General features: G+C 36.1%; 1 protein-coding gene across 2 annotated transcripts in view; it reads left to right on the forward strand.

Annotated features, from left to right (window-relative positions):
* LOC131101348 (oxysterol-binding protein-related protein 10) overlaps positions 1-26,039 on the forward strand; it is a 95,928-nt gene that overhangs the window by 52,167 nt on the left and 17,722 nt on the right. For both annotated transcript variants that reach the window (XM_058046356.1, XM_058046357.1), the window contains exon 6: positions 24,660-24,900. In XM_058046356.1, coding sequence (XP_057902339.1) covers positions 24,660-24,900 — 241 coding nt within the window. The remainder of the gene's footprint in view (positions 1-24,659; positions 24,901-26,039) is intronic.

Raw genomic sequence — 26,039 nt, forward strand, 5'->3', positions numbered from 1 at the left:
TTTTTCAAAAATCACCAAAATCAAACTTTGGCATTTGATGCCATTTTTGGATGCTTCTGGGTCCCCTGTTGAGCGTGTGTGAGGTTTCCACTTTTATTTTTGACAGAAAAGTGCTTAAAAAGCAAGTTGAAAAAAATGAAAAAAACGACATACTAACCCCTTACGTTTTTTTCAAAAATCACCAAAATCAAACTTTGGCATTTGATGCCAATTTTGGATGCTTCTGGGTCCCCTGTTGAGCGTGTGTGAGGTTTCCACTTTTATTTTTGACAGAAAAGTGCTTTAAAAGCAAGTTGAAAAAAATGAAAAAAACGACATACTAACCCCTTACGTTTTTTTCCAAAAATCACCAAATTGAAAATCTGGCATTTGATGCCATTTTTGGATGCTTCTGGGTCCCCTGTTGAGCGTGTGTGAGGTTTCCACTTTTATTTTTGACAGAAAAGTGCTTTAAAAGCAAGTTGAAAAAAATGAAAAAAACGACATACTAACCCCTTACGTTTTTTTCCAAAAATCACCAAATTGAAAATCTGGCATTTGATGCCATTTTTGGATGCTTCTGGGTCCCCTGTTGAGCGTGTGTGAGGTTTCCACTTTTATTTTTGACAGAAAAGTGCTTTAAAAGCAAGTTGAAAAAAATGAAAAAAACGACATACTAACCCCTTAAGTTTTTTTCAAAAATCACCAAAATCAAACTTTGGCATTTTATGCCATTTTTGGATTCTTCTGGGTCCCCTGTTGAGCGTGTGTGAGGTTTCCACTTTTATTTTTGACAGAAAAGTGCTTTAAAAGCAAGTTGAAAAAAATGAAAAAAACGACATACTAACCCCTTACGTTTTTTTCCAAAAATCACCAAATTGAAAATCTGGCATTTGATGCCATTTTTGGATGCTTCTGGGTCCCCTGTTGAGCGTGTGTGAGGTTTCCACTTTTATTTTTGACAGAAAAGTGCTTTAAAAGCAAGTTGAAAAAAATGAAAAAAACGACATACTAACCCCTTACGTTTTTTTCAAAAATCACCAAAATCAAACTTTGGCATTTTATGCCATTTTTGGATGCTTCTGGGTCCCCTGTTGAGCGTGTGTGAGGTTTCCACTTTTATTTTTGACAGAAAAGTGCTTTAAAAGCAAGTTGAAAAAAATGAAAAAAACGACATACTAACCCCTTACGTTTTTTTCCAAAAATCACCAAATTGAAAATCTGGCATTTGATGCCATTTTTGGATGCTTCTGGGTCCCCTGTTGAGCGTGTGTGAGGTTTCCACTTTTATTTTTGACAGAAAAGTGCTTTAAAAGCAAGTTGAAAAAAATGAAAAAAACGACATACTAACCCCTTACGTTTTTTCCCAAAAATCACCAAATTGAAAATCTGGCATTTGATGCCATTTTTGGATGCTTCTGGGTCCCCTGTTGAGCGTGTGTGAGGTTTCCACTTTTATTTTTGACAGAAAAGTGCTTTAAAAGCAAGTTGAAAAAAATGAAAAAAACGACATACTAACCCCTTACGTTTTTTTCAAAAATCACCAAAATCAAACTTTGGCATTTTATGCCATTTTTGGATTCTTCTGGGTCCCCTGTTGAGCGTGTGTGAGGTTTCCACTTTTATTTTTGACAGAAAAGTGCTTTAAAAGCAAGTTGAAAAAAATGAAAAAAACGACATACTAATCCCTTACGTTTTTTTCCAAAAATCACCAAATTGAAAATCTGGCATTTGATGCCATTTTTGGATGCTTCTGGGTCCCCTGTTGAGCGTGTGTGAGGTTTCCACTTTTATTTTTGACAGAAAAGTGCTTTAAAAGCAAGTTGAAAAAAATGAAAAAAACGACATACTAACCCCTTACGTTTTTTTCCAAAAATCACCAAATTGAAAATCTGGCATTTGATGCCATTTTTGGATGCTTCTGGGTCCCCTGTTGAGCGTGTGTGAGGTTTCCACTTTTATTTTTGACAGAAAAGTGCTTAAAAAGCAAGTTGAAAAAAATGAAAAAAACGACATACTAACCCCTTACGTTTTTTTCAAAAATCACCAAAATCAAACTTTGGCATTTGATGCCAATTTTGGATGCTTCTGGGTCCCCTGTTGAGCGTGTGTGAGGTTTCCACTTTTATTTTTGACAGAAAAGTGCTTTAAAAGCAAGTTGAAAAAAATGAAAAAAACGACATACTAACCCCTTACGTTTTTTTCAAAAATCACCAAATTGAAAATCTGGCATTTGATGCCATTTTTGGATGCTTCTGGGTCCCCTGTTGAGCGTGTGTGAGGTTTCCACTTTTATTTTTGACAGAAAAGTGCTTTAAAAGCAAGTTGAAAAAAATGAAAAAAACGACATACTAACCCCTTACGTTTTTTTCCAAAAATCACCAAATTGAAAATCTGGCATTTGATGCCATTTTTGGATGCTTCTGGGTCCCCTGTTGAGCGTGTGTGAGGTTTCCACTTTTATTTTTGACAGAAAAGTGCTTTAAAAGCAAGTTGAAAAAAATGAAAAAAACGACATACTAACCCCTTACGTTTTTTTCAAAAATCACCAAAATCAAACTTTGGCATTTTATGCCATTTTTGGATGCTTCTGGGTCCCCTGTTGAGCGTGTGTGAGGTTTCCACTTTTATTTTTGACAGAAAAGTGCTTTAAAAGCAAGTTGAAAAAAATGAAAAAAACGACATACTAACCCCTTACGTTTTTTTCCAAAAATCACCAAATTGAAAATCTGGCATTTGATGCCATTTTTGGATGCTTCTGGGTCCCCTGTTGAGCGTGTGTGAGGTTTCCACTTTTATTTTTGACAGAAAAGTGCTTTAAAAGCAAGTTGAAAAAAATGAAAAAAACGACATACTAACCCCTTACGTTTTTTTCAAAAATCACCAAAATCAAACTTTGGCATTTTATGCCATTTTTGGATGCTTCTGGGTCCCCTGTTGAGCGTGTGTGAGGTTTCCACTTTTATTTTTGACAGAAAAGTGCTTTAAAAGCAAGTTGAAAAAAATGAAAAAAACGACATACTAACCCCTTACGTTTTTTTCCAAAAATCACCAAATTGAAAATCTGGCATTTGATGCCATTTTTGGATGCTTCTGGGTCCCCTGTTGAGCGTGTGTGAGGTTTCCACTTTTATTTTTGACAGAAAAGTGCTTTAAAAGCAAGTTGAAAAAAATGAAAAAAACGACATACTAACCCCTTACGTTTTTTTCAAAAATCACCAGAATCAAACTTTGGCATTTTATGCCATTTTTGGATGCTTCTGGGTCCCCTGTTGAGCGTGTGTGAGGTTTCCACTTTTATTTTTGACAGAAAAGTGCTTTAAAAGCAAGTTGAAAAAAATGAAAAAAACGACATACTAACCCCTTACGTTTTTTTCAAAAATCACCAAAATCAAACTTTGGCATTTTATGCCATTTTTGGATGCTTCTGGGTCCCCTGTTGAGCGTGTGTGAGGTTTCCACTTTTATTTTTGACAGAAAAGTGCTTTAAAAGCAAGTTGAAAAAAATGAAAAAAACGACATACTAACCCCTTACGTTTTTTTCAAAAATCACCAAATTGAAAATCTGGCATTTGATGCCATTTTTGGATGCTTCTGGGTCCCCTGTTGAGCGTGTGTGAGGTTTCCACTTTTATTTTTGACAGAAAAGTGCTTTAAAAGCAAGTTGAAAAAAATGAAAAAAACGACATACTAACCCCTTACGTTTTTTTCAAAAATCACCAAATTGAAAATCTGGCATTTGATGCCATTTTTGGATGCTTCTGGGTCCCCTGTTGAGCGTGTGTGAGGTTTCCACTTTTATTTTTGACAGAAAAGTGCTTTAAAAGCAAGTTGAAAAAAATGAAAAAAACGACATACTAACCCCTTACGTTTTTTTCCAAAAATCACCAAATTGAAAATCTGGCATTTGATGCCATTTTTGGATGCTTCTGGGTCCCCTGTTGAGCGTGTGTGAGGTTTCCACTTTTATTTTTGACAGAAAAGTGCTTTAAAAGCAAGTTGAAAAAAATGAAAAAAACGACATACTAACCCCTTACGTTTTTTTCCAAAAATCACCAAATTGAAAATCTGGCATTTGATGCCATTTTTGGATGCTTCTGGGTCCCCTGTTGAGCGTGTGTGAGGTTTCCACTTTTGTTTTTGACAGAAAAGTGCTTTAAAAGCAAGTTGAAAAAAATGAAAAAAACGACATACTAACCCCTTACGTTTTTTTCCAAAAATCACCAAATTGAAAATCTGGCATTTGATGCCATTTTTGGATGCTTCTGGGTCCCCTGTTGAGCGTGTGTGAGGTTTCCACTTTTATTTTTGACAGAAAAGTGCTTTAAAAGCAAGTTGAAAAAAATGAAAAAAACGACATACTAACCCCTTACGTTTTTTTCAAAAATCACCAAAATCAAACTTTGGCATTTTATGCCATTTTTGGATGCTTCTGGGTCCCCTGTTGAGCGTGTGTGAGGTTTCCACTTTTATTTTTGACAGAAAAGTGCTTTAAAAGCAAGTTGAAAAAAATGAAAAAAACGACATACTAACCCCTTACGTTTTTTTCAAAAATCACCAAAATCAAACTTTGGCATTTTATGCCATTTTTGGATGCTTCTGGGTCCCCTGTTGAGCGTGTGTGAGGTTTCCACTTTTATTTTTGACAGAAAAGTGCTTAAAAAGCAAGTTGAAAAAAATGAAAAAAACGACATACTAACCCCTTACGTTTTTTTCAAAAATCACCAAAATCAAACTTTGGCATTTGATGCCAATTTTGGATGCTTCTGGGTCCCCTGTTGAGCGTGTGTGAGGTTTCCACTTTTATTTTTGACAGAAAAGTGCTTTATAAGCAAGTTGAAAAAAATTAAAAAAACGACATACTAACCCCTTACGTTTTTTTCAAAAATCACCAAATTGAAAATCTGGCATTTGATGCCATTTTTGGATGCTTCTGGGTCCCCTGTTGAGCGTGTGTGAGGTTTCCACTTTTATTTTTGACAGAAAAGTGCTTTAAAAGCAAGTTGAAAAAAATGAAAAAAACGACATACTAACCCCTTACGTTTTTTTCAAAAATCACCAAATTGAAAATCTGGCATTTGATGCCATTTTTGGATGCTTCTGGGTCCCCTGTTGAGCGTGTGTGAGGTTTCCACTTTTATTTTTGACAGAAAAGTGCTTTAAAAGCAAGTTGAAAAAAATGAAAAAAACGACATACTAACCCCTTACGTTTTTTTCCAAAAATCACCAAATTGAAAATCTGGCATTTGATGCCATTTTTGGATGCTTCTGGGTCCCCTGTTGAGCGTGTGTGAGGTTTCCACTTTTATTTTTGACAGAAAAGTGCTTTAAAAGCAAGTTGAAAAAAATGAAAAAAACGACATACTAACCCCTTACGTTTTTTTCAAAAATCACCAAAATCAAACTTTGGCATTTTATGCCATTTTTGGATGCTTCTGGGTCCCCTGTTGAGCGTGTGTGAGGTTTCCACTTTTATTTTTGACAGAAAAGTGCTTTAAAAGCAAGTTGAAAAAAATGAAAAAAACGACATACTAACCCCTTACGTTTTTTTCAAAAATCACCAAAATCAAACTTTGGCATTTGATGCCATTTTTGGATGCTTCTGGGTCCCCTGTTGAGCGTGTGTGAGGTTTCCACTTTTATTTTTGACAGAAAAGTGCTTAAAAAGCAAGTTGAAAAAAATGAAAAAAACGACATACTAACCCCTTACGTTTTTTTCAAAAATCACCAAAATCAAACTTTGGCATTTGATGCCAATTTTGGATGCTTCTGGGTCCCCTGTTGAGCGTGTGTGAGGTTTCCACTTTTATTTTTGACAGAAAAGTGCTTTAAAAGCAAGTTGAAAAAAATGAAAAAAACGACATACTAACCCCTTACGTTTTTTTCCAAAAATCACCAAATTGAAAATCTGGCATTTGATGCCATTTTTGGATGCTTCTGGGTCCCCTGTTGAGCGTGTGTGAGGTTTCCACTTTTATTTTTGACAGAAAAGTGCTTTAAAAGCAAGTTGAAAAAAATGAAAAAAACGACATACTAACCCCTTACGTTTTTTTCCAAAAATCACCAAATTGAAAATCTGGCATTTGATGCCATTTTTGGATGCTTCTGGGTCCCCTGTTGAGCGTGTGTGAGGTTTCCACTTTTATTTTTGACAGAAAAGTGCTTTAAAAGCAAGTTGAAAAAAATGAAAAAAACGACATACTAACCCCTTAAGTTTTTTTCAAAAATCACCAAAATCAAACTTTGGCATTTTATGCCATTTTTGGATTCTTCTGGGTCCCCTGTTGAGCGTGTGTGAGGTTTCCACTTTTATTTTTGACAGAAAAGTGCTTTAAAAGCAAGTTGAAAAAAATGAAAAAAACGACATACTAACCCCTTACGTTTTTTTCCAAAAATCACCAAATTGAAAATCTGGCATTTGATGCCATTTTTGGATGCTTCTGGGTCCCCTGTTGAGCGTGTGTGAGGTTTCCACTTTTATTTTTGACAGAAAAGTGCTTTAAAAGCAAGTTGAAAAAAATGAAAAAAACGACATACTAACCCCTTACGTTTTTTTCAAAAATCACCAAAATCAAACTTTGGCATTTTATGCCATTTTTGGATGCTTCTGGGTCCCCTGTTGAGCGTGTGTGAGGTTTCCACTTTTATTTTTGACAGAAAAGTGCTTTAAAAGCAAGTTGAAAAAAATGAAAAAAACGACATACTAACCCCTTACGTTTTTTTCCAAAAATCACCAAATTGAAAATCTGGCATTTGATGCCATTTTTGGATGCTTCTGGGTCCCCTGTTGAGCGTGTGTGAGGTTTCCACTTTTATTTTTGACAGAAAAGTGCTTTAAAAGCAAGTTGAAAAAAATGAAAAAAACGACATACTAACCCCTTACGTTTTTTCCCAAAAATCACCAAATTGAAAATCTGGCATTTGATGCCATTTTTGGATGCTTCTGGGTCCCCTGTTGAGCGTGTGTGAGGTTTCCACTTTTATTTTTGACAGAAAAGTGCTTTAAAAGCAAGTTGAAAAAAATGAAAAAAACGACATACTAACCCCTTACGTTTTTTTCAAAAATCACCAAAATCAAACTTTGGCATTTTATGCCATTTTTGGATTCTTCTGGGTCCCCTGTTGAGCGTGTGTGAGGTTTCCACTTTTATTTTTGACAGAAAAGTGCTTTAAAAGCAAGTTGAAAAAAATGAAAAAAACGACATACTAATCCCTTACGTTTTTTTCCAAAAATCACCAAATTGAAAATCTGGCATTTGATGCCATTTTTGGATGCTTCTGGGTCCCCTGTTGAGCGTGTGTGAGGTTTCCACTTTTATTTTTGACAGAAAAGTGCTTTAAAAGCAAGTTGAAAAAAATGAAAAAAACGACATACTAACCCCTTACGTTTTTTTCCAAAAATCACCAAATTGAAAATCTGGCATTTGATGCCATTTTTGGATGCTTCTGGGTCCCCTGTTGAGCGTGTGTGAGGTTTCCACTTTTATTTTTGACAGAAAAGTGCTTAAAAAGCAAGTTGAAAAAAATGAAAAAAACGACATACTAACCCCTTACGTTTTTTTCAAAAATCACCAAAATCAAACTTTGGCATTTGATGCCAATTTTGGATGCTTCTGGGTCCCCTGTTGAGCGTGTGTGAGGTTTCCACTTTTATTTTTGACAGAAAAGTGCTTTAAAAGCAAGTTGAAAAAAATGAAAAAAACGACATACTAACCCCTTACGTTTTTTTCAAAAATCACCAAATTGAAAATCTGGCATTTGATGCCATTTTTGGATGCTTCTGGGTCCCCTGTTGAGCGTGTGTGAGGTTTCCACTTTTATTTTTGACAGAAAAGTGCTTTAAAAGCAAGTTGAAAAAAATGAAAAAAACGACATACTAACCCCTTACGTTTTTTTCCAAAAATCACCAAATTGAAAATCTGGCATTTGATGCCATTTTTGGATGCTTCTGGGTCCCCTGTTGAGCGTGTGTGAGGTTTCCACTTTTATTTTTGACAGAAAAGTGCTTTAAAAGCAAGTTGAAAAAAATGAAAAAAACGACATACTAACCCCTTACGTTTTTTTCAAAAATCACCAAAATCAAACTTTGGCATTTTATGCCATTTTTGGATGCTTCTGGGTCCCCTGTTGAGCGTGTGTGAGGTTTCCACTTTTATTTTTGACAGAAAAGTGCTTTAAAAGCAAGTTGAAAAAAATGAAAAAAACGACATACTAACCCCTTACGTTTTTTTCCAAAAATCACCAAATTGAAAATCTGGCATTTGATGCCATTTTTGGATGCTTCTGGGTCCCCTGTTGAGCGTGTGTGAGGTTTCCACTTTTATTTTTGACAGAAAAGTGCTTTAAAAGCAAGTTGAAAAAAATGAAAAAAACGACATACTAACCCCTTACGTTTTTTTCAAAAATCACCAAAATCAAACTTTGGCATTTTATGCCATTTTTGGATGCTTCTGGGTCCCCTGTTGAGCGTGTGTGAGGTTTCCACTTTTATTTTTGACAGAAAAGTGCTTTAAAAGCAAGTTGAAAAAAATGAAAAAAACGACATACTAACCCCTTACGTTTTTTTCCAAAAATCACCAAATTGAAAATCTGGCATTTGATGCCATTTTTGGATGCTTCTGGGTCCCCTGTTGAGCGTGTGTGAGGTTTCCACTTTTATTTTTGACAGAAAAGTGCTTTAAAAGCAAGTTGAAAAAAATGAAAAAAACGACATACTAACCCCTTACGTTTTTTTCAAAAATCACCAGAATCAAACTTTGGCATTTTATGCCATTTTTGGATGCTTCTGGGTCCCCTGTTGAGCGTGTGTGAGGTTTCCACTTTTATTTTTGACAGAAAAGTGCTTTAAAAGCAAGTTGAAAAAAATGAAAAAAACGACATACTAACCCCTTACGTTTTTTTCAAAAATCACCAAAATCAAACTTTGGCATTTTATGCCATTTTTGGATGCTTCTGGGTCCCCTGTTGAGCGTGTGTGAGGTTTCCACTTTTATTTTTGACAGAAAAGTGCTTTAAAAGCAAGTTGAAAAAAATGAAAAAAACGACATACTAACCCCTTACGTTTTTTTCAAAAATCACCAAAATCAAACTTTGGCATTTTATGCCATTTTTGGATGCTTCTGGGTCCCCTGTTGAGCGTGTGTGAGGTTTCCACTTTTATTTTTGACAGAAAAGTGCTTTAAAAGCAAGTTGAAAAAAATGAAAAAAACGACATACTAACCCCTTAAGTTTTTTTCAAAAATCACCAAAATCAAACTTTGGCATTTTATGCCATTTTTGGATTCTTCTGGGTCCCCTGTTGAGCGTGTGTGAGGTTTCCACTTTTATTTTTGACAGAAAAGTGCTTTAAAAGCAAGTTGAAAAAAATGAAAAAAACGACATACTAACCCCTTACGTTTTTTTCCAAAAATCACCAAATTGAAAATCTGGCATTTGATGCCATTTTTGGATGCTTCTGGGTCCCCTGTTGAGCGTGTGTGAGGTTTCCACTTTTATTTTTGACAGAAAAGTGCTTTAAAAGCAAGTTGAAAAAAATGAAAAAAACGACATACTAACCCCTTACGTTTTTTTCCAAAAATCACCAAATTGAAAATCTGGCATTTGATGCCATTTTTGGATGCTTCTGGGTCCCCTGTTGAGCGTGTGTGAGGTTTCCACTTTTATTTTTGACAGAAAAGTGCTTTAAAAGCAAGTTGAAAAAAATGAAAAAAACGACATACTAACCCCTTACGTTTTTTTCAAAAATCACCAAATTGAAAATCTGGCATTTGATGCCATTTTTGGATGCTTCTGGGTCCCCTGTTGAGCGTGTGTGAGGTTTCCACTTTTATTTTTGACAGAAAAGTGCTTTAAAAGCAAGTTGAAAAAAATGAAAAAAACGACATACTAACCCCTTACGTTTTTTTCCAAAAATCACCAAATTGAAAATCTGGCATTTGATGCCATTTTTGGATGCTTCTGGGTCCCCTGTTGAGCGTGTGTGAGGTTTCCACTTTTATTTTTGACAGAAAAGTGCTTTAAAAGCAAATTGAAAAAAATGAAAAAAACGACATACTAACCCCTTACGTTTTTTTCAAAAATCACCAAAATCAAACTTTGGCATTTTATGCCATTTTTGGATGCTTCTGGGTCCCCTGTTGAGCGTGTGTGAGGTTTCCACTTTTATTTTTGACAGAAAAGTGCTTTAAAAGCAAGTTGAAAAAAATGAAAAAAACGACATACTAACCCCTTACGTTTTTTTCCAAAAATCACCAAATTGAAAATCTGGCATTTGATGCCATTTTTGGATGCTTCTGGGTCCCCTGTTGAGCGTGTGTGAGGTTTCCACTTTTATTTTTGACAGAAAAGTGCTTTAAAAGCAAGTTGAAAAAAATGAAAAAAACGACATACTAACCCCTTACGTTTTTTTCAAAAATCACCAAAATCAAACTTTGGCATTTTATGCCATTTTTGGATGCTTCTGGGTCCCCTGTTGAGCGTGTGTGAGGTTTCCACTTTTATTTTTGACAGAAAAGTGCTTTAAAAGCAAGTTGAAAAAAATGAAAAAAACGACATACTAACCCCTTACGTTTTTTTCAAAAATCACCAAAATCAAACTTTGGCATTTTATGCCATTTTTGGATGCTTCTGGGTCCCCTGTTGAGCGTGTGTGAGGTTTCCACTTTTATTTTTGACAGAAAAGTGCTTTAAAAGCAAGTTGAAAAAAATGAAAAAAACGACATACTAACCCCTTACGTTTTTTTCCAAAAATCACCAAATTGAAAATCTGGCATTTGATGCCATTTTTGGATGCTTCTGGGTCCCCTGTTGAGCGTGTGTGAGGTTTCCACTTTTATTTTTGACAGAAAAGTGCTTTAAAAGCAAGTTGAAAAAAATGAAAAAAACGACATACTAACCCCTTAAGTTTTTTTCAAAAATCACCAAAATCAAACTTTGGCATTTTATGCCATTTTTGGATTCTTCTGGGTCCCCTGTTGAGCGTGTGTGAGGTTTCCACTTTTATTTTTGACAGAAAAGTGCTTTAAAAGCAAGTTGAAAAAAATGAAAAAAACGACATACTAACCCCTTACGTTTTTTTCCAAAAATCACCAAATTGAAAATCTGGCATTTGATGCCATTTTTGGATGCTTCTGGGTCCCCTGTTGAGCGTGTGTGAGGTTTCCACTTTTATTTTTGACAGAAAAGTGCTTTAAAAGCAAGTTGAAAAAAATGAAAAAAACGACATACTAACCCCTTAAGTTTTTTTCCAAAAATCACCAAATTGAAAATCTGGCATTTGATGCCATTTTTGGATGCTTCTGGGTCCCCTGTTGAGCGTGTGTGAGGTTTCCACTTTTATTTTTGACAGAAAAGTGCTTTAAAAGCAAGTTGAAAAAAATGAAAAAAACGACATACTAACCCCTTACGTTTTTTTCAAAAATCACCAAAATCAAACTTTGGCATTTTATGCCATTTTTGGATGCTTCTGGGTCCCCTGTTGAGCGTGTGTGAGGTTTCCACTTTTATTTTTGACAGAAAAGTGCTTTAAAAGCAAGTTGAAAAAAATGAAAAAAACGACATACTAACCCCTTACGTTTTTTTCCAAAAATCACCAAATTGAAAATCTGGCATTTGATGCCATTTTTGGATGCTTCTGGGTCCCCTGTTGAGCGTGTGTGAGGTTTCCACTTTTATTTTTGACAGAAAAGTGCTTTAAAAGCAAGTTGAAAAAAATGAAAAAAACGACATACTAACCCCTTAAGTTTTTTTCAAAAATCACCAAAATCAAACTTTGGCATTTTATGCCATTTTTGGATTCTTCTGGGTCCCCTGTTGAGCGTGTGTGAGGTTTCCACTTTTATTTTTGACAGAAAAGTGCTTTAAAAGCAAGTTGAAAAAAATGAAAAAAACGACATACTAACCCCTTACGTTTTTTTCCAAAAATCACCAAATTGAAAATCTGGCATTTTATGCCATTTTTGGATGCTTCTGGGTCCCCTGTTGAGCGTGTGTGAGGTTTCCACTTTTATTTTTGACAGAAAAGTGCTTTAAAAGCAAGTTGAAAAAAATGAAAAAAACGACATACTAACCCCTTACGTTTTTTTCCAAAAATCACCAAATTGAAAATCTGGCATTTGATGCCATTTTTGGATGCTTCTGGGTCCCCTGTTGAGCGTGTGTGAGGTTTCCACTTTTATTTTTGACAGAAAAGTGCTTTAAAAGCAAGTTGAAAAAAATGAAAAAAACGACATACTAACCCCTTACGTTTTTTTCAAAAATCACCAAAATCAAACTTTGGCATTTTATGCCATTTTTGGATGCTTCTGGGTCCCCTGTTGAGCGTGTGTGAGGTTTCCACTTTTATTTTTGACAGAAAAGTGCTTTAAAAGCAAGTTGAAAAAAATGAAAAAAACGACATACTAACCCCTTACGTTTTTTTCCAAAAATCACCAAATTGAAAATCTGGCATTTGATGCCATTTTTGGATGCTTCTGGGTCCCCTGTTGAGCGTGTGTGAGGTTTCCACTTTTATTTTTGACAGAAAAGTGCTTTAAAAGCAAGTTGAAAAAAATGAAAAAAACGACATACTAACCCCTTACGTTTTTTCCCAAAAATCACCAAATTGAAAATCTGGCATTTGATGCCATTTTTGGATGCTTCTGGGTCCCCTGTTGAGCGTGTGTGAGGTTTCCACTTTTATTTTTGACAGAAAAGTGCTTTAAAAGCAAGTTGAAAAAAATGAAAAAAACGACATACTAACCCCTTACGTTTTTTTCAAAAATCACCAAAATCAAACTTTGGCATTTTATGCCATTTTTGGATTCTTCTGGGTCCCCTGTTGAGCGTGTGTGAGGTTTCCACTTTTATTTTTGACAGAAAAGTGCTTTAAAAGCAAGTTGAAAAAAATGAAAAAAACGACATACTAACCCCTTACGTTTTTTTCCAAAAATCACCAAATTGAAAATCTGGCATTTTATGCCATTTTTGGATGCTTCTGGGTCCCCTGTTGAGCGTGTGTGAGGTTTCCACTTTTATTTTTGACAGAAAAGTGCTTTAAAAGCAAGTTGAAAAAAATGAAAAAAACGACATACTAACCCCTTACGTTTTTTTCCAAAAATCACCAAATTGAAAATCTGGCATTTGATGCCATTTTTGGATGCTTCTGGGTCCCCTGTTGAGCGTGTGTGAGGTTTCCACTTTTATTTTTGACAGAAAAGTGCTTTAAAAGCAAGTTGAAAAAAATGAAAAAAACGACATACTAACCCCTTACGTTTTTTTCAAAAATCACCAAAATCAAACTTTGGCATTTGATGCCATTTTTGGATGCTTCTGGGTCCCCTGTTGAGCGTGTGTGAGGTTTCCACTTTTATTTTTGACAGAAAAGTGCTTAAAAAGCAAGTTGAAAAAAATGAAAAAAACGACATACTAACCCCTTACGTTTTTTTCAAAAATCACCAAATTGAAAATCTGGCATTTGATGCCATTTTTGGATGCTTCTGGGTCCCCTGTTGAGCGTGTGTGAGGTTTCCACTTTTATTTTTGACAGAAAAGTGCTTTAAAAGCAAGTTGAAAAAAATGAAAAAAACGACATACTAACCCCTTACGTTTTTTTCCAAAAATCACCAAATTGAAAATCTGGTCTTTTATGCCATTTTTGGATGCTTCTGGGTCCCCTGTTGAGCGTGTGTGAGGTTTCCACTTTTATTTTTGACAGAAAAGTGCTTTAAAAGCAAGTTGAAAAAAATGAAAAAAACGACATACTAACCCCTTACGTTTTTTTCCAAAAATCACCAAATTGAAAATCTGGCATTTGATGCCATTTTTGGATGCTTCTGGGTCCCCTGTTGAGCGTGTGTGAGGTTTCCACTTTTATTTTTGACAGAAAAGTGCTTTAAAAGCAAGTTGAAAAAAATGAAAAAAACGACATACTAACCCCTTACGTTTTTTTCCAAAAATCACCAAATTGAAAATCTGGCATTTGATGCCATTTTTGGATGCTTCTGGGTCCCCTGTTGAGCGTGTGTGAGGTTTCCACTTTTATTTTTGACAGAAAAGTGCTTTAAAAGCAAGTTGAAAAAAATGAAAAAAACGACATACTAACCCCTTACGTTTTTTTCAAAAATCACCAAAATCAAACTTTGGCATTTTATGCCATTTTTGGATGCTTCTGGGTCCCCTGTTGAGCGTGTGTGAGGTTTCCACTTTTATTTTTGACAGAAAAGTGCTTTAAAAGCAAGTTGAAAAAAATGAAAAAAACGACATACTAACCCCTTACGTTTTTTTCCAAAAATCACCAAATTGAAAATCTGGCATTTGATGCCATTTTTGGATGCTTCTGGGTCCCCTGTTGAGCGTGTGTGAGGTTTCCACTTTTATTTTTGACAGAAAAGTGCTTTAAAAGCAAGTTGAAAAAAATGAAAAAAACGACATACTAACCCCTTACGTTTTTTCCCAAAAATCACCAAATTGAAAATCTGGCATTTGATGCCATTTTTGGATGCTTCTGGGTCCCCTGTTGAGCGTGTGTGAGGTTTCCACTTTTATTTTTGACAGAAAAGTGCTTTAAAAGCAAGTTGAAAAAAATGAAAAAAACGACATACTAACCCCTTACGTTTTTTTCAAAAATCACCAAAATCAAACTTTGGCATTTTATGCCATTTTTGGATTCTTCTGGGTCCCCTGTTGAGCGTGTGTGAGGTTTCCACTTTTATTTTTGACAGAAAAGTGCTTTAAAAGCAAGTTGAAAAAAATGAAAAAAACGACATACTAACCCCTTACGTTTTTTTCCAAAAATCACCAAATTGAAAATCTGGCATTTTATGCCATTTTTGGATGCTTCTGGGTCCCCTGTTGAGCGTGTGTGAGGTTTCCACTTTTATTTTTGACAGAAAAGTGCTTTAAAAGCAAGTTGAAAAAAATGAAAAAAACGACATACTAACCCCTTACGTTTTTTTCCAAAAATCACCAAATTGAAAATCTGGCATTTGATGCCATTTTTGGATGCTTCTGGGTCCCCTGTTGAGCGTGTGTGAGGTTTCCACTTTTATTTTTGACAGAAAAGTGCTTTAAAAGCAAGTTGAAAAAAATGAAAAAAACGACATACTAACCCCTTACGTTTTTTTCAAAAATCACCAAAATCAAACTTTGGCATTTTATGCCATTTTTGGATGCTTCTGGGTCCCCTGTTGAGCGTGTGTGAGGTTTCCACTTTTATTTTTGACAGAAAAGTGCTTTAAAAGCAAGTTGAAAAAAATGAAAAAAACGACATACTAACCCCTTACGTTTTTTTCAAAAATCACCAAAATCAAACTTTGGCATTTGATGCCAATTTTGGATGCTTCTGGGTCCCCTGTTGAGCGTGTGTGAGGTTTCCACTTTTATTTTTGACAGAAAAGTGCTTTAAAAGCAAGTTGAAAAAAATGAAAAAAACGACATACTAACCCCTTACGTTTTTTTCAAAAATCACCAAATTGAAAATCTGGCATTTGATGCCATTTTTGGATGCTTCTGGGTCCCCTGTTGAGCGTGTGTGAGGTTTCCACTTTTATTTTTGACAGAAAAGTGCTTTAAAAGCAAGTTGAAAAAAATGAAAAAAACGACATACTAACCCCTTACGTTTTTTCCCAAAAATCACCAAATTGAAAATCTGGCATTTGATGCCATTTTTGGATGCTTCTGGGTCCCCTGTTGAGCGTGTGTGAGGTTTCCACTTTTATTTTTGACAGAAAAGTGCTTTAAAAGCAAGTTGAAAAAAATGAAAAAAACGACATACTAACCCCTTACGTTTTTTTCCAAAAATCACCAAATTGAAAATCTGGCATTTGATGCCATTTTTGGATGCTTCTGGGTCCCCTGTTGAGCGTGTGTGAGGTTTCCACTTTTATTTTTGACAGAAAAGTGCTTTAAAAGCAAGTTGAAAAAAATGAAAAAAACGACATACTAACCCCTTACGTTTTTTTCAAAAATCACCAGAATCAAACTTTGGCATTTTATGCCATTTTTGGATGCTTCTGGGTCCCCTGTTGAGCGTGTGTGAGGTTTCCACTTTTATTTTTGACAGAAAAGTGCTTTAAAAGCAAGTTGAAAAAAATGAAAAAAACGACATACTAACCCCTTACGTTTTTTTCAAAAATCACCAAAATCAAACTTTGGCATTTTATGCCATTTTTGGATGCTTCTGGGTCCCCTGTTGAGCGTGTGTGAGGTTTCCACTTTTATTTTTGACAGAAAAGTGCTTTAAAAGCAAGTTGAAAAAAATGAAAAAAACGACATACTAACCCCTTACGTTTTTTTCAAAAATCACCAAAATCAAACTTTGGCATTTTATGCCATTTTTGGATGCTTCTGGGTCCCCTGTTGAGCGTGTGTGAGGTTTCCACTTTTATTTTTGACAGAAAAGTGCTTTAAAAGCAAGTTGAAAAAAATGAAAAAAACGACATACTAACCCCTTACGTTTTTTTCAAAAATCACCAAATTGAAAATCTGGCATTTGATGCCATTTTTGGATGCTTCTGGGTCCCCTGTTGAGCGTGTGTGAGGTTTCCACTTTTATTTTTGACAGAAAAGTGCTTTAAAAGCAAGTTGAAAAAAATGAAAAAAACGACATACTAACCCCTTACGTTTTTTTCCAAAAATCACCAAATTGAAAATCTGGCATTTGATGCCATTTTTGGATGCTTCTGGGTCCCCTGTTGAGCGTGTGTGAGGTTTCCACTTTTATTTTTGACAGAAAAGTGCTTTAAAAGCAAATTGAAAAAAATGAAAAAAACGACATACTAACCCCTTACGTTTTTTTCAAAAATCACCAAAATCAAACTTTGGCATTTTATGCCATTTTTGGATGCTTCTGGGTCCCCTGTTGAGCGTGTGTGAGGTTTCCACTTTTATTTTTGACAGAAAAGTGCTTTAAAAGCAAGTTGAAAAAAATGAAAAAAACGACATACTAACCCCTTACGTTTTTTTCCAAAAATCACCAAATTGAAAATCTGGCATTTGATGCCATTTTTGGATGCTTCTGGGTCCCCTGTTGAGCGTGTGTGAGGTTTCCACTTTTATTTTTGACAGAAAAGTGCTTTAAAAGCAAGTTGAAAAAAATGAAAAAAACGACATACTAACCCCTTACGTTTTTTTCCAAAAATCACCAAATTGAAAATCTGGCATTTGATGCCATTTTTGGATGCTTCTGGGTCCCCTGTTGAGCGTGTGTGAGGTTTCCACTTTTATTTTTGACAGAAAAGTGCTTTAAAAGCAAGTTGAAAAAAATGAAAAAAACGACATACTAACCCCTTAAGTTTTTTTCAAAAATCACCAAAATCAAACTTTGGCATTTTATGCCATTTTTGGATTCTTCTGGGTCCCCTGTTGAGCGTGTGTGAGGTTTCCACTTTTATTTTTGACAGAAAAGTGCTTTAAAAGCAAGTTGAAAAAAATGAAAAAAACGACATACTAACCCCTTACGTTTTTTTCCAAAAATCACCAAATTGAAAATCTGGCATTTTATGCCATTTTTGGATGCTTCTGGGTCCCCTGTTGAGCGTGTGTGAGGTTTCCACTTTTATTTTTGACAGAAAAGTGCTTTAAAAGCAAGTTGAAAAAAATGAAAAAAACGACATACTAACCCCTTACGTTTTTTTCCAAAAATCACCAAATTGAAAATCTGGCATTTGATGCCATTTTTGGATGCTTCTGGGTCCCCTGTTGAGCGTGTGTGAGGTTTCCACTTTTATTTTTGACAGAAAAGTGCTTTAAAAGCAAGTTGAAAAAAATGAAAAAAACGACATACTAACCCCTTACGTTTTTTTCCAAAAATCACCAAATTGAAAATCTGGCATTTGATGCCATTTTTGGATGCTTCTGGGTCCCCTGTTGAGCGTGTGTGAGGTTTCCACTTTTATTTTTGACAGAAAAGTGCTTTAAAAGCAAGTTGAAAAAAATGAAAAAAACGACATACTAACCCCTTACGTTTTTTTCAAAAATCACCAAAATCAAACTTTGGCATTTTATGCCATTTTTGGATGCTTCTGGGTCCCCTGTTGAGCGTGTGTGAGGTTTCCACTTTTATTTTTGACAGAAAAGTGCTTTAAAAGCAAGTTGAAAAAAATGAAAAAAACGACATACTAACCCCTTACGTTTTTTTCCAAAAATCACCAAATTGAAAATCTGGCATTTGATGCCATTTTTGGATGCTTCTGGGTCCCCTGTTGAGCGTGTGTGAGGTTTCCACTTTTATTTTTGACAGAAAAGTGCTTTAAAAGCAAGTTGAAAAAAATGAAAAAAACGATATACTAACCCCTTAAGTTTTTTTCAAAAATCACCAAAATCAAACTTTGGCATTTTATGCCATTTTTGGATTCTTCTGGGTCCCCTGTTGAGCGTGTGTGAGGTTTCCACTTTTATTTTTGACAGAAAAGTGCTTTAAAAGCAAGTTGAAAAAAATGAAAAAAACGACATACTAACCCCTTACGTTTTTTTCCAAAAATCACCAAATTGAAAATCTGGCATTTTATGCCATTTTTGGATGCTTCTGGGTCCCCTGTTGAGCGTGTGTGAGGTTTCCACTTTTATTTTTGACAGAAAAGTGCTTTAAAAGCAAGTTGAAAAAAATGAAAAAAACGACATACTAACCCCTTACGTTTTTTTCCAAAAATCACCAAATTGAAAATCTGGCATTTGATGCCATTTTTGGATGCTTCTGGGTCCCCTGTTGAGCGTGTGTGAGGTTTCCACTTTTATTTTTGACAGAAAAGTGCTTTAAAAGCAAGTTGAAAAAAATGAAAAAAACGACATACTAACCCCTTACGTTTTTTTCCAAAAATCACCAAATTGAAAATCTGGCATTTGATGCCATTTTTGGATGCTTCTGGGTCCCCTGTTGAGCGTGTGTGAGGTTTCCACTTTTATTTTTGACAGAAAAGTGCTTTAAAAGCAAGTTGAAAAAAATGAAAAAAACGACATACTAACCCCTTAAGTTTTTTTCAAAAATCACCAAAATCAAACTTTGGCATTTTATGCCATTTTTGGATTCTTCTGGGTCCCCTGTTGAGCGTGTGTGAGGTTTCCACTTTTATTTTTGACAGAAAAGTGCTTTAAAAGCAAGTTGAAAAAAATGAAAAAAACGACATACTAACCCCTTACGTTTTTTTCCAAAAATCACCAAATTGAAAATCTGGCATTTGATGCCATTTTTGGATGCTTCTGGGTCCCCTGTTGAGCGTGTGTGAGGTTTCCACTTTTATTTTTGACAGAAAAGTGCTTTAAAAGCAAGTTGAAAAAAATGAAAAAAACGACATACTAACCCCTTACGTTTTTTTCAAAAATCACCAAAATCAAACTTTGGCATTTTATGCCATTTTTGGATGCTTCTGGGTCCCCTGTTGAGCGTGTGTGAGGTTTCCACTTTTATTTTTGACAGAAAAGTGCTTTAAAAGCAAGTTGAAAAAAATGAAAAAAACGACATACTAACCCCTTACGTTTTTTTCCAAAAATCACCAAATTGAAAATCTGGCATTTGATGCCATTTTTGGATGCTTCTGGGTCCCCTGTTGAGCGTGTGTGAGGTTTCCACTTTTATTTTTGACAGAAAAGTGCTTTAAAAGCAAGTTGAAAAAAATGAAAAAAACGACATACTAACCCCTTAAGTTTTTTTCAAAAATCACCAAAATCAAACTTTGGCATTTTATGCCATTTTTGGATTCTTCTGGGTCCCCTGTTGAGCGTGTGTGAGGTTTCCACTTTTATTTTTGACAGAAAAGTGCTTTAAAAGCAAGTTGAAAAAAATGAAAAAAACGACATACTAACCCCTTACGTTTTTTTCCAAAAATCACCAAATTGAAAATCTGGCATTTTATGCCATTTTTGGATGCTTCTGGGTCCCCTGTTGAGCGTGTGTGAGGTTTCCACTTTTATTTTTGACAGAAAAGTGCTTTAAAAGCAAGTTGAAAAAAATGAAAAAAACGACATACTAACCCCTTACGTTTTTTTCCAAAAATCACCAAATTGAAAATCTGGCATTTGATGCCATTTTTGGATGCTTCTGGGTCCCCTGTTGAGCGTGTGTGAGGTTTCCACTTTTATTTTTGACAGAAAAGTGCTTTAAAAGCAAGTTGAAAAAAATGAAAAAAACGACATACTAACCCCTTAAGTTTTTTTCAAAAATCACCAAAATCAAACTTTGGCATTTTATGCCATTTTTGGATTCTTCTGGGTCCCCTGTTGAGCGTGTGTGAGGTTTCCACTTTTATTTTTGACAGAAAAGTGCTTTAAAAGCAAGTTGAAAAAAATGAAAAAAACGACATACTAACCCCTTACGTTTTTTTCCAAAAATCACCAAATTGAAAATCTGGCATTTGATGCCATTTTTGGATGCTTCTGGGTCCCCTGTTGAGCGTGTGTGAGGTTTCCACTTTTATTTTTGACAGAAAAGTGCTTTAAAAGCAAGTTGAAAAAAATGAAAAAAACGACATACTAACCCCTTACGTTTTTTTCAAAAATCACCAAAATCAAACTTTGGCATTTTATGCCATTTTTGGATGCTTCTGGGTCCCCTGTTGAGCGTGTGTGAGGTTTCCACTTTTATTTTTGACAGAAAAGTGCTTTAAAAGCAAGTTGAAAAAAATGAAAAAAACGACATACTAACCCCTTACGTTTTTTCCCAAAAATCACCAAATTGAAAATCTGGCATTTGATGCCATTTTTGGATGCTTCTGGGTCCCCTGTTGAGCGTGTGTGAGGTTTCCACTTTTATTTTTGACAGAAAAGTGCTTTAAAAGCAAGTTGAAAAAAATGAAAAAAACGACATACTAACCCCTTACGTTTTTTTCAAAAATCACCAAAATCAAACTTTGGCATTTTATGCCATTTTTGGATTCTTCTGGGTCCCCTGTTGAGCGTGTGTGAGGTTTCCACTTTTATTTTTGACAGAAAAGTGCTTTAAAAGCAAGTTGAAAAAAATGAAAAAAACGACATACTAACCCCTTACGTTTTTTTCCAAAAATCACCAAATTGAAAATCTGGCATTTTATGCCATTTTTGGATGCTTCTGGGTCCCCTGTTGAGCGTGTGTGAGGTTTCCACTTTTATTTTTGACAGAAAAGTGCTTTAAAAGCAAGTTGAAAAAAATGAAAAAAACGACATACTAACCCCTTACGTTTTTTTCAAAAATCACCAAAATCAAACTTTGGCATTTTATGCCATTTTTGGATGCTTCTGGGTCCCCTGTTGAGCGTGTGTGAGGTTTCCACTTTTATTTTTGACAGAAAAGTGCTTTAAAAGCAAGTTGAAAAAAATGAAAAAAACGACATACTAACCCCTTACGTTTTTTTCAAAAATCACCAAAATCAAACTTTGGCATTTTATGCCATTTTTGGATGCTTCTGGGTCCCCTATTGAGCGTGTGTGAGGTTTCCACTTTTATTTTTGACAGAAAAGTGCTTAAAAAGCAAGTTGAAAAAAATGAAAAAAACGACATACTAACCCCTTACGTTTTTTTCAAAAATCACCAAAATCAAACTTTGGCATTTGATGCCAATTTTGGATGCTTCTGGGTCCCCTGTTGAGCGTGTGTGAGGTTTCCACTTTTATTTTTGACAGAAAAGTGCTTTAAAAGCAAGTTGAAAAAAATGAAAAAAACGACATACTAACCCCTTACGTTTTTTTCAAAAATCACCAAATTGAAAATCTGGCATTTGTTGCCATTTTTGGATGCTTCTGGGTCCCCTGTTGAGCGTGTGTGAGGTTTCCACTTTTATTTTTGACAGAAAAGTGCTTTAAAAGCAAGTTGAAAAAAATGAAAAAAACGACATACTAACCCCTTACGTTTTTTTCCAAAAATCACCAAATTGAAAATCTGGTCTTTTATGCCATTTTTGGATGCTTCTGGGTCCCCTGTTGAGCGTGTGTGAGGTTTCCACTTTTATTTTTGACAGAAAAGTGCTTTAAAAGCAAGTTGAAAAAAATGAAAAAAACGACATACTAACCCCTTACGTTTTTTTCCAAAAATCACCAAATTGAAAATCTGGCATTTGATGCCATTTTTGGATGCTTCTGGGTCCCCTGTTGAGCGTGTGTGAGGTTTCCACTTTTATTTTTGACAGAAAAGTGCTTTAAAAGCAAGTTGAAAAAAATGAAAAAAAACGACATACTAACCCCTTATACTTAGTGCTGTTGAGAGATGAACATCTTTTTATCCTGTCGGTTGAGAATCAGGAACTCCATCCACTCCGGCTTGATGTTTGCCTCAGTAGAGTGAATAGTGTGCAAAGCCATCCAAACCTCAATGTTTAACACAAGAATACAACATATTTGTAACAACATTCATAGGTCAAAAAAATGGAAAAGCAACATAACAGGGGTGGGCAAACTTTTTGACTCGCATTGATATAACAAAATTTCCGGGGGGGCAGACTATATATTTTACACGTAACAGTCCACCTGGTATTATTGTATCTGTAAAATTGTCATGCAATCTGCTATTATTATTTATTATTTTATATTTATATTTAAATATTTAAAAAATAATAAAATATTATAATAATTAAAATAAAATTAAAATAAAAATTATTATATTATTATTATTATGTAAAATATGCAAATATAACAATATTATTATATATAATTAATATAATAATTAGCATTAATATAATAAATGTAATAATCATAATAGTTATAATAATAATATAATAATTATTATTTTAATTTTTATTATTATGTGCTTGTGTCTCTTTTTTCAGGAGCACTTTGTAAACAACAGACCATGTCAAACAACGAAATTGATACAACCATCAAAAGGTTGGCTCAGGCCATGATGCCAGGTTGTATGTTGAGTTTAAATGAAATACTTTGGAAAGATTGGGCGGGCCGTATTCAAACACTTGGCGGGCCGGATGTGGCCCCCGGGCCGTAGTTTGCCCACCCCTGTTCTATAACGTGACGACACAAGGACAACACCATGGTGGACATTGTTGATGATAAATCCGTTTTTACTTTACCGATTTCGCCATTTAGAGACGGGTTGGCAGTTTGAAGTCATGCTATGCTACCAATTACGCTGCGCCTGTATTTTCCACGTAAACAAGGTTAAAGACTCTAGAGAATGAATGAGGAATACTGAAATATGGAATAATACTGAATGGAATACTTGCCTCCAAACTGGTTAAATAGCGGAATCTTTCATGTCATGCTTAAAGTACTCTTAGCCATGCACGCTATAAGCGTCTAAAATAACTATTGTGTGCCGCTGCAGATGTGCCGGTGAAGTGCACGCAGAAGGCGAGGTGTGGGCTGGGAACACATGCAATATTAATGAATGCAAGATTTGCAGCATGATAAAAGCAAGTCGCATTCATTAGCAGTGAGAAAGGCTTATTATTATTATTATTATAAGCCACCAGCAAGACAAGGCTCAGAAGCAAATAAGTGATTCATGCAGGGATGATTCCTCTCGGTTTTGTGTCAACAGGGAGTCGAGCTTAAAAAAAATGTTTTTGCAGCTTTTTTTTAGGCACTTTTAGAGGTGACATTGGGCATGATGCATCACACTGTATTATATAGTACACAGTACACGGTATACACACAGTACACGGTATACACACAAGTATATGTATGAGATGCATGGATGTGCCTTTTTTTAGTAAGTCACTTCAGTACATTCATTCTACTGCTTTTCCTCACGAGGGTCGCTGGAGCCTATCCTAGCTGTCTTAGGTCGAGACTGGACTGGTGGCCAGCCAATCACAGGGCACATATAGACAAACAACCATTCACACTCACATTCATACCTATGGACAATTTGGAGTCGCCAATTAACCGAACATGCATGTTTTTTTTACCCGGTGTAAACCCACGCACGCACAGGGAGACGGTGCAATTTGGAGTCGCCAATTAACCAAACATGCATGTTTTTTTACCAGGTGTAAACCCACACACGCACAGGGAGACGGTGCAATTTGGAGTCGCCAATTAACCAAACATGCATGTTTTTTTTACCCGGTGTAAACCCACGCACGCACAGGGAGACGGTGCAATTTGGAGTCGCCAATTAACCGAACATGCATGTTTTTTTTACCCGGTGTAAACCCACGCACGCACAGGGAAACGGTGCAATTTGGAGTCGCCAATTAACCAAACATGCATGTTTTTTTACCCGGTGTAAACCCACGCACGCACAGGGAGACGGTGCAATTTGGAGTCGCCAATTAACCAAACATGCATGTTTTTTTTACCAGGTGTAAACCCACACACGCACAGGGAGACGGTGCAATTTTGAGTCGCCAATTAACCGAACATGCATGTTTTTTTTACCCGGTGTAAACCCACGCACACACAGGGAGACGGTGCAATTTAGAGTCGCCAATTAACCGAAAATGCATGTTTTTTTACCCGGTGTAAACCCACGCACGCACAGGGAGACGGTGCAATTTGGAGTTGCCAATTAACCTAGCATGTTTTTGGAATGTGGGGGGAAACCGAGGGTGGAATTGAACCCTGGTCTTCTAGCTGTGAGGTCTGCGTGCTAACCACTCATTAAATTAAATTAAATTAAAAAATAAATTAAATTAAATTATAAATTAAATTATAAATTAAATTATAAATTAAATTAAATTCAATATTATATTATATATTTTTATGTATATTACATGACATTACATTATATTATATAATATTATATTATATTATAAATGTATTGCATGACCTTCTCCTCCCAGATGATGTCCCAAGCAGAGGGCCAGCAAAAGAACCTCGTCCAGTCCATTGACTCGCTACCCACCAAAGGCCCCCTCTCCTGTCTGGACCAGGACCTTCTCCTGCTCAAAGCCACCTCGGCCGCCACCCTCAGCTGCCTGGGAGAGTGCCTGAACATCCTCCAACAAACCCAGAGCCGTAGCCAGGTGGCGTCCCAGTCTCAGGCCGCTCAGCGCAACCACACGGTCCACGGAGGCCCCATTGGTGAGTCTCTCCCTGGCCCCAGATCAGTACTCTTAGAGCCCACAACTTCTCCTTCCTCTTTGTCCTTCCTGTCTTCTTGTTCGGAACCCATGAGCAAGGGGCGGGTGGACTGCAACTCTTGTCCCTGCCTGATGGGTCCCATTAACTTCAATGTCTGTACTAAATGTTGCTGATTGGGAAGCCATGACACGGCTTTTTTTTTGGTTCAATCCAAAACCGAGTCCTAAAATGTAAGCATGAGTGACATGTATGTTTTTTGGTTACCAATCCTTGTTGACATAATGATAACACGCATGTCAAAAATATTTAATATTAATATTTCAAATGACTAATACTCCTCAAAGTATTTCAGTTGTGTCAACACTTCTCTGTGCCTGATCATAATGGATCCAATAAAGTTGTTTGGATTGAAACCTCCTGCAGCCTGAGGGTGTTTCAATGGCCTGGACACATTGGATTAGGACAGGGGGTGTCCATAGTGCGGGTTGGGGGCCGTTTTTCTTAATTCTTCTTCTTTCTCGTCCGGCTTTTCCCTTCAATCTCCTCCATCCAACCCTGTCTTCTGTATCTCCTTCACGACATCCATAAACCTCCTCTTTGGTTGACTTTATCTCCAAGGCCTCTAACATGTAATGTCCCTATGATCCTATCCATCCTGGTCACTCCCAATGAGAGCCTCAGCATCCTCATTTCTGACATGTCCCAACCATCTCAGCCTGGCCTAAATTACTTTATCTCCAAGGTCTCTAACATGTAATGTTCCGTTCCTGATCCTATCCATCCTGGTCACTCCCAATGAGAACCTCAGCATCCTCATCGCTGACATGTCCCAACCATCTCAGTCTGGCCTAAATTACTTTATCTCCAAGGCCTCTAACATGTAATGTACCTATGATCCTATCCATCCTGGTCACTCCCAATGAGAACCTCAGCATCCTCATCTCTGACATGTCCCAACCATCTCAGTCTGGCCTCTCTGACTTTATCTCCAAGGACTCTAACATGTAATGTTCCGTTCCTGATCCTATCAATCCTGGTCACTCCAAATGAGAACCTCAGCATCCTCATCTCTGACATGTCCCAACCATCTCAGTCTGGCTTTTATGACTTTATCTCCAAGGCCTCTAACATGTAATGTA

This window comes from Doryrhamphus excisus, chromosome 14, assembly GCF_030265055.1.
Source record: "Doryrhamphus excisus isolate RoL2022-K1 chromosome 14, RoL_Dexc_1.0, whole genome shotgun sequence".
Classification (NCBI taxonomy): Eukaryota; Metazoa; Chordata; class Actinopteri; order Syngnathiformes; family Syngnathidae; genus Doryrhamphus; species Doryrhamphus excisus.